Source organism: Adiantum capillus-veneris, chromosome 3 (assembly GCF_014529385.1).
Source record: "Adiantum capillus-veneris isolate H3 chromosome 3, ASM1452938v2, whole genome shotgun sequence".
In the NCBI taxonomy this organism is placed as follows: Eukaryota; Viridiplantae; Streptophyta; class Polypodiopsida; order Polypodiales; family Pteridaceae; genus Adiantum; species Adiantum capillus-veneris.
The window spans coordinates 121,697,247-121,712,009 of NC_140933.1; the positions used below are offsets into that span (position 1 = coordinate 121,697,247).

Consider the following 14,763-nt stretch of genomic DNA (forward strand, 5'->3'; position numbering starts at 1 on the left):
TATGTTTGCACAACTATGCAAGCCTTCATGGCAAGCCCCCTATGTGCATAAGGTGGGGCCGAAGGAAGAGGCATGCCGCAAGAGCACTCTCTCTCTCTGTCTCTCTCTCTCTCCGCCCCTATCTCTTTGAGATGAGAGAATTCATGACGAGATTATTGATCAAGGGCTCGTGTTACGAGTTGGGGAGAATTCACTATCCGAGTCTTTGCTAGGGGCTGTTCGCGAAGCGCGGGAGAATATACAACAAGATTGTTAGCCATGCTGGATCTTGCTACCTAATTAATTGATTTTATTTGATACGAGTACGGCCGGTCGCCTTTGGCGGTCTCTCTCTCCTTCGCTCCCCCTTTGAGTTCTCTCTCTTTTTCGCTCCCCCACTTTTGGCTTATAGCCTTCATCTCACAGAAGGTGACACGTGTAAAGGGTCACGTCCTCCGCCATATTATGTTAGTAGATAGAGCTAATGCACATGTAGCCACCAGTCTAATTAAATTAATATAAAAATTAATATTATCCAAGCCAAAAAAGCTAGTTAACACTATAATGAACGGTTTATTTGGTGTGGCTTCCCTCACTGACGTTTGAGACTAGCTTTTGGCGCTCCTTTCAAAAGGGGGGTTCACTGTCTGATGCGCCTAACGAGCTATGGAAGCTTTCTTGGTGGATTGTATCACGTCGTCGCTTCAGGTGTACATGTACCGCAATGCTACCTTCCTCTGCGAACGTTTGTTCGCGGAATTCCCATCAGAGGTCTGTTTTTTGCAATCTCACACACACACACACACACACACACACACACACACACACACACAGTGCATTAAACATATTTGTGCTCTCCTTCGAGTTGTCGTTTTCTGTGCATAGGATCTACCATAGATCTCTCATGGCTGTAGTGACTTCATCCACTATAGTTTGCTCTGCTAGTTTACTAAGTAGAATGAAATGCCCACTCTAAATGGATTTATATTGTTCTAGAATGTTTTGTCTCACCGATTCTTCCAAAATTTCTTCCTCTTTGAAGGAGCCAAGCGGTTGGAATGTAAAGACTGCGGTTTGACTGTATGCTCTTAAACGTGCAATGACATGCAAGACGGGCAGTTTACGAGTGCATTAGCAGCAGGTCATCGGCTATTGAGAACAATATGGACCTTAAATATGGCGGACCATCACTCCCAACATAGTAATTTGGATGTACTGCTGCATAGCTCATGCACAGACAGGAATCCAAGGGAGCTGAAGTGAGCTTTGAGCAACTGCTTGAAAGAGGTTTCATGAGAAGAGAACTGCAGCGTTGTCCCTAGTCGATTGCCATACAAACAAAGCAATGCCATCCAACTAGAATTGTCCATAGTTGAACACTACAGCAGCTAAACAGTACCATTCGAACCTTCCTCATAATTGAATCTATATCTCTATGGGTTCGATTGTGGCATGGGATATCAAATTACGTGCAATAGTCTTACAATTTTGATCATTTGAGTAGAGAACTGAAGCTGGTAGTGTAAAGCGGCTTCCAAACTAAGCTCCTCAGTCAATTTGCCTCACAGGTAGGATTGCAAGCAGCACGGCCAGTTAGAGGCAGAAAAGAAGGTTCAAGAGGAAGGAGTTAAGATGGTAGTGGGTTTATCATAGCAGAATGGTGACAAAAAGTAGCAGGTTTATGACACTCAGTAAACTGTTGTTTTTTTGCAAGAAAATAGATCCTTCCATTAGTTAATAATAACTGCCCGAAGGCTACAAACCACCTCTACGAGAGAGGGCTACATTAGAAACATGGGGAGATCCAAGACTCTCCTAGTGAGAAAAAGTATGTACAATGAGGGCTAGATCACGAGATGGGAGGAGGAAAAAGCCACACTGGTGGCCGGTAGTGCCATCTAGGCGCACCCTGAACCATGGGGAAGAAAGGCCTTGGTCACCATAGGCTCCTGCGTGTGGTCGGAGCTGGCTTGAAGTCTCTCAAACTGACCCTTGAGTTTGTGTATCAGCTCCAGCCAAATGTCACGAATAGTCTCTGCCGGTGGAACAGGCTGAGCCTGGAAGATGCGAAAGCAGCGGACCCGCCAAATGAACCAGAATGTTAGGCGCACGTGAGCTCCTAACACCACTCTCTGTCACTGCACCCCTCCTGGGGGATGAGCTCTGTGGCAAGCTGTAGTGTGGGTCGACCCTCCTGGATCACTATCAGGCTGAGCCTCGAAGATGCGAAAGCAGCGGACCCGCCAAATGAACCAGAATGTTAGGCCGCACGTGAGCTCCTAACACCACTCTCTGTCACTGCACCCCTCCTGGGGGATGAGCTCTGTGGCAAGCTGTAGTGTGGGTCGACCCTCCCGGATCACTATCATCCTGCTGGTAAAAGCCATCTCAAAGTGGAGTGTTGGGCCCGTGAGAGTGGACCAAGCTGCAACATTCCAACAAGTGTACTGTCGGGCTGGCATCAACCGAAGAACCTGAAGCCAAACCTGTTGTGCCATGGGAGAGTCCCACAAACAATGTCGCTGACTCTCCATAGGATGCCCACAGGCTGCACATGCTGCTGAGAAGCCGCTGTGTACCAACCAACTCCCAATTGCTGTAGCCCTGTGCGCTACTAGCCACTGAAACATAGTAACTCTTTTCGGCTGCCTGCTGTCCCACAACTGCTTCCAAAAACCTGACAAGAATTCAGCTGTGAGACCACCCTCCTGCTAGTTATGTCATGTGCACACTTCACTTGCGCCACGTGGACAAGCTTCTACTACGGTCTAGCATCAATCATATTCTAGCTTAGGATCTAGCTTGGCACTTTGTGAGCCTCTAACTCGACGTGCATGCCTAGGCAGGTCATAATCATAATTGCATACCCTCTCTTGCACAATACAGTCATTCCAGCATATGTACTTTATTGTGTGTGAACCACCTCTAGCATGGCATCCAAGTATAAGTGACTTTATGCATTATTTTTTATGATTGTCATGGAGTCTTCCTTATAGCTGCTCGACCCAGTTGTTGTGTAGTACATAGGTAGCCCTAGAGGGGCGCTAGGAAGCAGAAGACGCAGAAGAACCGGCAGTAAGCACCTCAGTACCAGCGTTTTCTCACCTCAATACCAGCATTTTCAGCACCAGTAGATCAGCGATTTCAATACCAGTAGATCAGCGATTTCAGGTCGTCGTTGTCGTCGCAGTATCAAGCATCTCCAACAGCACCCATTAGCACCTCAGCAGCATCGCAGCATTAAGAACCTTCAGTACCCAATAGTACCTGCAGTATCAAGCACCGTAGTACCCATCAGCACCTCAGCAATACCCAACATCAGTAGCATCAAGTACCCATTAGGCTTTAGCATCTCAGCATCTCAACATTTAGCATCATTGTATCAGCATTTGTGCAAGTAATAAAGCACTTGCTCTGGCAACAGTGCAAGGGGGCCCTTGAGCCTTGAGGGTGGTTGGACCCGACATGCTGTGTCGTCTCTCTTTTCTCTCTCTTTGCGTCTCTCTCTCATTCATTGTGTTCAGTTTAGTTTCTCTTTTCAAGTGAAGTAAAGTAACCTTGTGTTTGTGCGGAGTAATAGATCCGAGCTAAACCCTTAAACACTTCCGCTGCACTTGACAAGTGAAGTGTTGCAGCTGTGCGAGCCTCTCTGTGTGCTGTCAGTATGCGTCGCTCCAAACGAGCTGTGTACTGGAAAAAAGAAGTCTCTGGGTGATCGACTGAAGAGAAAGGATCCTACGAGAACTACTCTCTTGGGTCCCACTGCATTCGTACTAGAGGGCGGCCCTCCCAAGCCCAAAGCCGCCAGTGTCCTGACTCAAGATCTACCGGGTGAGGATCGACGATACAAGTCCTACAACTCTAATCCTCTGAAAGTAGCACTGTGCAACCTGTGGTGTCTCTACAGAGACTCTATGAAGCCGATCGTCGCCCCGAATCTTGAAAAACATGTGGGGCACTGTCTCCGAGCAAGCCCTAATGGCAATGAGGACCTCCAAGTGCGTGAAGGCCCCCCATCCATCTGGGAGCTGTGATCTCAAGAGGGGTGTGCCACTCTACTGGTATAGCCTTGTATGTCCTGACACATGCTTTGCACCCCCCTCTTCCCTTGTTATTGGATGCACTGAACCTCCTCGAGAAGACTAAAAACTGTAGCAAGTCACCGAAAGTGTAGGCTGGACCCTCTGCCATGGGACCTCTAGCTACATGAGGCCTGCTGCCAACCAAGTGGCCTCTGTGTGTTCTAACCTTGAGGTTCCAAACAAGAGGCAATATCAAGCACTCCTCCATGCAAGCGGGTTGGTGTTGCTCCAGGCCACTCCTCAGTTGCTTCTAGGACCTAAAGCAAAGCGCTTTCTAGCAATAGAGAGGGGGGTCCTTGGAGGGGGGTTTGGGACCCTATCTGCTGTCGGTCTTCTCTCTCTCTCTCTCTCTCTCTCTCTCTCTCTCCGACGTTAAAACTCTCTTCTATATGACAAAACGCTGCCCTGTCATATGACCATAACATTTAATGAGAGACTCATCAATGGGAGGGTCAGGAGAAACTTGGGGCACACTCGTGTTGTCATTGATTGCATTGACAGAGGAAGTGGGTTCTGTGGATTCTTTAGATTCATTAGAGTCAAGCTTAGGACATGTTCTTTTTATGTGACCCTTAATGTGACAATGAAAACAACGACCTTCCTTAGAATAAGTGCTTTGCTCTTCCAACGTGATGTATCCTTCTAAAATTCCTTGTGCTACCTTTTCATCTGGAGTGAGCTTAGGTTTAGCAATTGTGTTAGCTTTACCCTTAGGTTCATTGGAAGAGTTCTTTTCTGAGAGACTGTTGGAAGATTGGTTAGAAGAGTTACCGTTCTTACCATTCTGAGGGTTCTAAGAAGTCTGGGAGGTACTTGTCGAAGTCTTGTTCTCCTTAGGCTTTCCCTTGTTGTGCTTCATCTCCTGTGCGAGAGCAATCGCTACCGCCTTGTTGAGATCGATTGGATCGAGCACCTCGATATCGTACTTGATATACTCATCCAATCCATAAAGGAATGCCTCCTTGCGCTCATCATGCGTCTTGCGTAATTGAGTGCCGAGCTGCAAAACACGATTTGAAAAAGACATAACTGGTATACCATTTTGCTTGAGAGCGCGCCAATCGTCCTTCAATCGTGCTAGGTATTGAGGTGGCATAAACGTGCCTTGAGCTTGTCTTGGAAATCAGCCCAACTAAAGGAAAGGGGCGTGAATTCGTCGGCCTCCTTTAGGTGCGCGGCTAACTGTGCCTCTTGCCATGCGTGGTACCAATTTATGGTATCACCGGCAAGGTACATAGCTATCGTCAAAACCTTGCTATTTCTTGTCTTCTTAGTTGTCGCAAAATAAGCATTAAATTGATGCAACCAAGAATGAATAACAGTAGCATCCATCTTACCATCATACTTACTGAAAGTCAACTTCTCTGTGACTGGGCTGTTGGAGTCCGCATCCCGGCTTGCGCCACTTGAGGAACTACCAATATCTTTGGCTGGTTCAGACTTCGAGGCAAGAACTTGTCGCACCAATTCTTGAGTGCGTAGGTCTCTTTGAACCTCACGATCGGCCTCCAAGGTCGCTCGTCTTGCTTCGGCTTCCTCCTTTCTTTGTGCTTTTCTTTCTTTTCGTGCATCGCGCTCGCGTGCCAAAGCAACGCGAGTCGCTTCTTGTTGTTGTGCCAGCGCAACTCGATTCGCCTCTTGTTGTTGTGCCATCATGTCCAACATCGACTTGACCATTGCCTCCATAGGATTTGGTACAACTCGTCACGTAGATGGAGAAGGGGGAGGGTCGAAAAAGCCTCCTGGTGGGAAAAATTCTTCGTCGCCTCTCTCATGCTCATCACCTGTATGCGAAGTATCCATTCCGCTTCGGGTGATGACCATGCACTATGATCTTTGGTTCTTAAGTTCACGAGGAACTTGGGTTCTTGCGGGTCTTGGGTTCTTGAGGGTCTTGAGGTCTTGAGGTTCTTGAGGGTCTTCTTTTGCTTGCAATCTGTGTTTGCGAAGGATCTTCTCTTCACCCGAGTTTTGCTCTTTTCTGTAGGCGCACCCCTTGGCGGCCTTGCGCTCACACCAAGGTTGCTTTTTCCCACCTCACGTCAATTGGCTAGCCGCTAAGTGCACGGTCCGCTCTCAATGAGTTAAAAGAGGCACAAGGGGAGGCTGGAGAAGCCCTTCTTTCCTGGGATTCCTATCACTCTTCAAAAACACGATTAGGAATCGACACGCCAAAGTGAACTTGGGTTCGTGCGACCGCAACAAGCAAAAAGAATTCTTGTGATATTCTTGTGGTTCTTTCCTTGAGTGATACAGAACACTGCCAAAGCTCTGATACCAATGTAAGGTGCAACGGAATAAATGTTGTTCTTTCTCAAGATGAGTGCTCCGTAATGTGCTCAAGGTTCCTTTTGTTCTTAGGGAAGGGAGAGCTTTCCGTTCTTAATGAGAGAGTGCAATGATCACTAACAAAGTGAATGGACACTGTGCGTGAAAGTGTATGAGATTGAGAGATAGAGAGAGAAGAGAATACGACACCAGAGACGTAAAACCCTCCTCCGAAGGCCCCACTCTCATTGGCGAGAGTGGTCTACTATTGATTGCACAAACTGGTACAAAGTGGATGACTGAAAACTGATGCAAGTCTAGGCTATGTCGAGGTCGACGACGGGGATGACGAGATCGACGCTAAGGCTGAAAACTGATGCTACTTCCTTGCTGTCCAAAAACGCCCATGGTTGAAATCTGTTGGAAACCAAAACGCTGGTTTGGGGCTGATTCCTGCTGCTCTTTATCTGCTGTCGAAACGCTGATTTTCTGATACTTAATCGCTGATATTTCTAATGCTTAATCGCTGGTGAAAACGCCAAGGAAAGGGGGCGATGTTGCCATTGCTGGAAATGCTATGCACTGGAACTGTGGCGATGATGAGTTGCTGAAAGACGCCAACAAAGGGGGGATTTATGGCGATGAGGCTTCTTGATGAAAATGTTAGGGCTGGGGTGTCTTGCTTGGAGGGAAAACGCCACCAAGAGGGGAGTCTTGCTGAGAGAAAGAGGGGGAACCTGCTGCCTGTGGCCTGTGTTCTCCTTGCTCTTTTGCCAAATAGTGCTAGCCTAGGTTTGCTTATATACAAACTTACTCAATTTGCCCTACCTACTTTCCAACAAAAGTCACTTAAATTAATAAGTGAAAAATGTCAAAAATAGGGAAAATAGGTTAAATGCATTGGAAAATTTCCCTGAAGGATTTTGATGGGATTGCTTATGATCATGCCGTGTGCAACCAGAGGATATGCATCTACACTAAGTGCCTGGGCATGCATGGTCTACGAATAGACTCACAAAAGTGCCAGAACACTTGCTAATCTAGACTGACTAGACTGACGGAACCCTTGTCGTGCTGTAGCTTGTCCACGGACACATAGGGTTGGATGTGTTACGTGACAGCGGTTGACATGGAACACTGGATGCACACTAACATCCGAAGGAAGAGCCAGTTTATAGGCAAGTTGGCCAATTTTCTTTGTGATCAAGAACGGATCACAATATCTAGCTGAAAGCTTATAATGCTTTCCTGTTTGCATAGTCTTGGAATCCTTGGGTATCTTCAGATAGACCCATTTCTAGAGTCCTTGGAGATCTCTTTTGATTAACATAAGTAGTGACTCGATCATGAGCCGTTCTTATACTATCCTTAGCCAATTCGAGCATTTCTTGCATGTCATACATGAAATCACGAGCTTGGCGTTCCTTGACTTTTTCTAAGCCAATAGCAATCGGGGATTTAGGCTCAAATCCATACATCAGCATGAACGGGCTAAATCTAGTAGCAGAATGCTTGCTACTATTATAGGCAAACTCTAACTGTGGAAGATACCTCTCCCAATCAGACTGCCTGTGAGAGACATAGGCTCTCAACATGTCCTCTAACGTCTGATTCATCCTCTCAGTTTGTTCGTCGGACTCAGGATGGTCAGAAGACGACATACTCAACTTCGTCTAAAGATGAGCAAACACATCTCGCCAAAATTGGCCAGTGAACTTAGTATCTCGATCACTAACGATATCCTCTGGCAAACCATACAGCGTATAAAGCTGATCGACAAATAAAACCGCCAACTCATGACTTTTCATTGTCGACTTTGTTGGTATAAACTTCGCCATTTTTGTGAGTCTATCGACCACAACCCAAATGGCGTCATTGACCCGACTAGTATTTGGCAAACCAACGATAAAGTCCATGGAAATACTCTACCACTTGGCATCTGGGATTTCCAATGGATGTAGCAGGCCAGCTTTCCTAAGGCGCTCTGCCTTATTGACCTGACACTGAGCGCATCTCTTCACATAGCTCTCTATTTAAGAGCGCATCCTTGGCCAATAGAAATATCGCTTGACCAAAGCCAAAGTTCTTGGGATGCCTGGGTGGCCAACGCTAGGAACATCGTGGCATTCGCACAAAATCCTTTGTCGAACCCATCGATTTCCAGCATGCAAACTTTACCATTTCTGAAGAATAGTCCAACTCTAATGGAATATTGTCGCTGTTTCGTCTCTCTGGCATGACTCACTTGGGTCTCCAGATCACCCAAGCCTGTTTGCGAGTCATGCCCCGCTTCGACCTCGTTCCATATCTTGCCAAAATGGCCATCGGAACGACATAGCCCTTGGAGAGAGAGATAGAAATCCGTCGAGATTTCAACCATAGACAAGGCATTAACCTCAGGAATCCTGCTGAGTGCATCAGCAACTCGATTGTTGGATCCTTTTCTGTAACGGATCTCAAAGTCAAACTCTTGCATAAGCTTAACCTATCTAGCCTTCCGGCCCCTGAGATCACCCTGATCACAGACATAGCGCAAGGAATGATGATCTGTCCATGCAACAAATGTAGAGCCATACAAGTAGTGTCGCCATTTCCTCAAGGCGTGAACTACGGCGTAAAGCTCCTTCTCATACGTTGGATAATGCATCTCAGCATCAGAAAGTTCCTTACTTTCAAACGCAACAAGACGTCCATCCTGGTATAACGTCGCACCAATGGCATAATCACTAGCATCCGTTTCAACCACAAACTGTTTGCTAGGATCCACAATGTGCAATATTGGCGCAGTAGTCACCAACTGCTTTAGTGTCCGAAAGCTCTCGTTGAGACTCCCATTCCAGACAACAGGGGGATTATCTTTACGGTGAGGATCCGAAATCTTCGGCCCTTTCACCCCTCTTTTTAAGGTTGCATAAGTGAAGCAGCAACTTTAGGGTAGTCCTTGATAAATTTGCGAAAGAATCCTGTAAAGCCTATAAAGGACTTTCCTTGGCGCACATTCTTCAGAATGGGCCAATTTCGCACTATATCCAACTTTTCAGGATCAACGCAAATTCCATCGTGAGTAATGATGTGACCCAAGTACAGAAGCTCTCTGGTCGAACAAAACCCCTGTCGAGATAATCTTTCAGCTGCCACTGAATCTCGTCCTCCTCGGGTTTTACTAAACCGATAAGGTTGCTTTGAGAAGGGCTAACTACAAGCCACCAACTCAATGCCATGATCTATTCCTCTTGAAGGTGGCAAGCCAGGAGGTAGATCATCAAGAAAAACATCCTTGAAATCAGTCATGATTTCTCGGATAAGATTGGATTTGTCAGAATCCCGAAGTTCAACAGAAGCACATGAAACATTTTTATGAAATTTAGTGACGGAAGTACCAAGCACTAATGAATCAAACCAAGCAGATGGTACACATTAATAGAAGTCAACATCAAAAGACTTTGTATCTTTATACATTTCCAAAGCAGTAACAATTGGTATTGCAAAACCATTATTTACAGAAATCTGATTACAAAGCGACACATATACATGAGGCATATCCTGCTTAACAAAAACAAGAGAGTGATGTACATAGTCTATATACAATGAGTCTTGTTTATCATAAAACCATGGAATTCCTAAAATAACATTTGCTCTATCCAGGCGCATGATGTGGAAATCCAGGTTCTCTTTATAATCAGCTAGCTCGAGCGACAAATCCGGAACCATCCGATTCCATACATCTGTATCCTCGCCACGAGCCATATCAAATGGAACGTCTTGGCCTTTGCCATTGTGTCCTCGACGTCAGTCGGGGCTTTGTTCTTGATTAAGGCCCAACGGTAATCTTTATGTAATCCCAGCAGGTACATGTGCACAGCCTGCGTGGAATTCACCTCGCAGAAGGTGAGTGCTTCTTTGAAAGCCGTCGTGTACTTATCAAAAGATAGAGTTTTCATCGAAAGGCTCTGCAGTTTGGCGTAAGCTTTCAAAGGATCCCTTTTGGCGAAATCCCTCTTGAATTTCACACAGAAGTCAGCCCACGTCGTAGGCTTCTCTGTCATGTCGCGCCACCAGGTAAGCGCCTTACTGTGCAGATAGAGAGGAATTGTCGGAATCCTCCGTTCATCATGCTCCCCACGGAGGTCGAAATACGTGGTCCACTGATGCAGCCAGTTATTTACGGCCAGTTCTGTACATTCCTTCTCCTCCCTTGAGAAATTTGTGGTTTTGTACGGAATCGTGGCAGTTGGACCACCTTGTGAACGCCCAAAAGCAGCAATCTGCGTCCGCAATGGCTAGAGGTGGGTTTCACCCTCCGAAATTCGCGCAGTCGTCGACCGAGCCGTATTTTCCAGAGCGATAAGTCGGGAACTAAGCCCTTGCACGACCCCTTCGAGAGAGGCCAAGCGAATGTTCGTCTGAATGTTCGCGTTTCTAGAGCGGTAACACGCTGGTCGAAGCTTTGGAAAGTACTTGTAATCCATGTGTATAGAGCATGCGTGAACGGAATTTGAACATTACTTGGCACGTCGTCACGTTGCACATCCGAGTTGGAGGAATCCATGGCAAAGTGCGTGAAAAACTAGAAGTTTCACACAAAACTGGACCTTTTCTGCACTTTCCGATTGTGAAAAGTTGAACTCCGAAGAGCGCTACGCATCGGCGTACGCATCCAAAGGCAAGCAGGTGATGGCGGGAGCGTGGGAGTGCGAGCAGGTGAGAGAGAGGAGCGTTGGATGAGAAGCAGGAGATCCAAAAAGTAAATTCTCTGCAAACTGGTGAGTTGCTATAAGTGATTTTAATAATATGCAAGGTTTCAACCTTAAAAAAGGTCTTGGCCATGTTAAAACAAAAGCGTCTCGTAATAAATTAAAAACATAACCCACCATATAGCGTAAAAAAAAATCCAACGAGGAGCCAACGTTGACGAACGCGTGAAGATATTGAATGGATCGCATGGGGCATGTGGATACGGGTGGCCAACACGCGAAAGGGGCGCCAGCAAGGAGCCAGCACGGAAAAAAAAACTCCACGCTAATTGCAGAAAAACTCCACACTGGTCTGCAATCGAAAAGTTCCCTCTCTCTAGCGCTGAGGAAAGCCACCAGCAGATTGGCAGGTACAACGCTCTCTCTCTCTCTCTCTCTCTCTCTCTCTCTCTCTCTCTTCGCATTGCCGAGAGAGTGTAAGGTGCAGCGGAAGTGAATGTTGAACTTTGCTCAAGATGAGTGCTCCGAACTGTACTCAAGGGTTCCTTTTACTTGCGGAAGGGAGAGCCTTCCGTTCCTTTAGTGAGAGAGTGCAATGGACACAAACAAAGTGGTGAACGCTGTGAATGAAGGTGTTGAGACTGAGAGATAGAGAGAGAAAAATACGACACCAGAAAGTTGTCAAAACCCTCCTCCGAAGGCCCGACTCTCTATGGCGAGAGCGGTCTACTATTGATTGCACAAATCTCTACAATGCTTTGGACTTGCTGATGATGTCGACGACGACGAGATGGGCTGAAATCTGAAAACGCTAAGGGCTGAGATTTGCACATCGAATTTTGACTCTATGTCGATGACGATGTCGATGCCGACGATGCAACGACGACGTGCTGAAAACGCAGATGCTGAAATCTGCGTTTTCCGGGCTGAATTTGCAAACGCTAGTTGATCTGACCGTGCGGCGAGGATCTGCTGCGGGAAGGTGAGATCTGCGAGGTTTGGGGGACTTCCTGCGGTGTGCCTATGCTGAAAACTGAAATCGCTGTTGTTCTTGATGGTCTTGTCGCGATGGAACTGCAAAACGCTAAGGCTGAAGTGCAATTCAAAAACGCTAGGACTGAATGTCTTCCTGCGGTGGGAATCTGCTGACGCTGGGGCTGATCTGCTGCGGTTCTATCGCCAGGCTGTTGCAATGCAAAAACGTTGGCTGATCTGATGCAAAAACGCTAGGCCTTCTGGTGAGTGAAAACATTAGAGTTGTCACGGGGGGGAGTCTTGCTGAGAAGTCGCCCGATGAACACCGGGTTCCTGCTGCCTCTTCTGCCAGAAAGTGCTAGCTCTAGTTTCCTTATATATTATCTTATCCAAATTGCCCGACCCAGTTCCCAACAAAAGTCACTTAAAAATAATAAGTGAAAAATGTCAAAAATAGGGAAAATAGGTTTAATGCTCTGGAAAATGCTCTTGATAGATTCTGATGGTAATGCTGATGATCATGCTGTGTGCAACCGGAGAATATGCATCTACTCTTAAGGGTCTGGACATGCACGGTCTACGAACAGACTCACAAAAAGTGTCAGATCACTTCCTATTCTAGACTGACTTGATTGAACTGAACCCTGGTCATGCTACAGCTTGTCCACGGACACATAGGGTTGGATGTGTCACGTGACATCCCCTCCTTTTCAAAGTGAGATACGGGTACCGAACTGTATGGCGTCAAGGGAGATCGCCAACAACATCCGGAATCCTTGAAAGGACTCTTTGCCGGCCCACTCTGATGTGTGGGTCATGCGATACTCGAACTTCATAAAGGTCTGCAAAGTCTTCTTCTTTGGGCCGAGCCGAAAGCGACACAAAGTCATCTTCAATGCTTCCACTTCGTCTAGAGTCATGCTTCTACCTTCTTCAAGAATCTCCGAGGATGAAAATTCCTGATACCACTTCTAACACAAAAACATGAACATACCCATTCTATGTAAAGTGACTAGAAAAATTCTAGTCTTCCTTAACGACTGTGCATGCAATGTAGATGAACATAGAGACGGAGTGCCAAACCGTTCATCAAACACCTGCAAACAATGAGATCGAATCTTTTCTTTCGAATCTAAATCAATCAACTGTGGCAAATCATAATGGAAATGCCGATGCTTGATGCTCAATCCTTCTTGTGCTCTTTCTACGGCTGTCTCGTGCCAAGAAATAGACATGGAATGTGACTTCTTGGAATGCATACTTTTCAGCTTTTCATGAATCATCCGCATACATCCGTGCTCATTCACGAGTGAATCGTGCTCATCGAACAATATGTCATGCCTATGAAAAGGGATCACATAAGGACGATGACTAAAATACAGGAGAGCATCACGAATGAAACACTCAAACAATGCGTGTTGACTAATCATTTGAACACATAATACTTCCTGTGGGGGTTCTTTGGACCTAGGCTGGAGAGCCAAGATCGGTTCTTCGTGTTTGATCGAATCTTCCTGTGGGGGTTTTGTGGACCTCGACTCGAGAGCCAAGATCGGTTCTTTGTGATTGATCGAATCTGCAATGAGGTTAGCTTCACTAGAGAAAGTATCAACTAACACATTATCCTTGTGAACAATCACATCCTCTTTATGCAAATCATCATGCTTGTGAGAAATCACATCTTGATCATCATGCAAATCATCATGCTTGTCCTTATCATCCAAATCATCATGCTCATCATTATCATGCAATTAATCATGCTTATCATCATGAAATCATTATCATTCAATTCATCATGCTTATCCCGATCATGCTTTGGAAAAGAAGAGATAGAGAGTCTCCTTCTCCTGATCCTTTGCAATCTGTACCTGCACATTAGAAAAGAGTCGCAACAACTCTTCGCGGTCACGTGCTATGGCTACCATTCTTTCGTTATATGTACTCTCTATGGCTACCATTCTTTCTGTGTGTTTTGCCTTTCTTTTTGCTTCTCTTGCTTCACGTTCTAACTTCCTGTCCATCATCATCTCGTCGAAAGCCTCCATAGGAGTTAGTGCAATCCTTGGCGTAGATGGGGAAGGGGGAGGGTCAGAAAAACCTCTGGTGGGGAAAACTCTTCTTCGCCAATCCCATGCTCACCATCTCCATGCAAAGTATCCATTCCGCTTTGGGTGATGACCATCCACTGAAGTCTTGGGTTCTTAAGTTCACGAGGAACTTGGGTTCTTGTGGGTCTTGGGTTCTTGGGTTCTTGGGTTCTTGAGGCTCTTGAGGGTCTTCTTTCGCTTGCAATCTGTGTTAGAGAAGGATCTTCTCTTCACCCGAGTTCTGCTCTTTTCCGCGCGCGCACCCCTTGGCGGCCTTGCGCTCACACCAAGGTTGCTTTTTCCCACTTCACGTTTATTGGCCAGCCGCTAAGTGCACGGTCCGCTCTCAATGAGTGAAAAGAGGCACAAGGGGAGGGTGGACAAGCCCTTCTTTCTTGGGTTTCTTGTCACTTTTCAAAAACACAATTAGTAATCGACACGCCCAAGAGGACTTGGGTTACGTGCGACCGCAACAAGCAAAAAAAAATGTGTTGTTGTTTCCTTGAGTGATACAGAACACTGCCAAAGCTTTGATACCAATGTAAGGTGCAGCGGAAGTGAATGTTGAACTTTGCTCAAGATGAGTGCTCCGAACTATGCTCAAGGGTTCTCTTTACTTACGGAAGAGAGAGCCTTCCGTTCCTTTAGTGAGAGAGTGCAATGGACACAAACAAAGTG

The 14,763-nt window shown here is 46.3% G+C and overlaps 1 protein-coding gene across 2 annotated transcripts in view; it reads left to right on the forward strand.

Moving 5' to 3' along the window:
* Positions 1–575: 575 nt before the first annotated feature.
* Positions 576–14,763, forward strand: part of HBT (CDC27 family protein) — a 72,346-nt gene continuing 58,158 nt past the window's right edge. For both annotated transcript variants that reach the window (XM_086509114.1, XM_086509116.1), the window contains exon 1: positions 576–750. In XM_086509114.1, the coding sequence (XP_086365240.1) occupies positions 646–750 (105 nt within the window). In that variant the 5' untranslated portion in view covers positions 576–645. The remainder of the gene's footprint in view (positions 751–14,763) is intronic.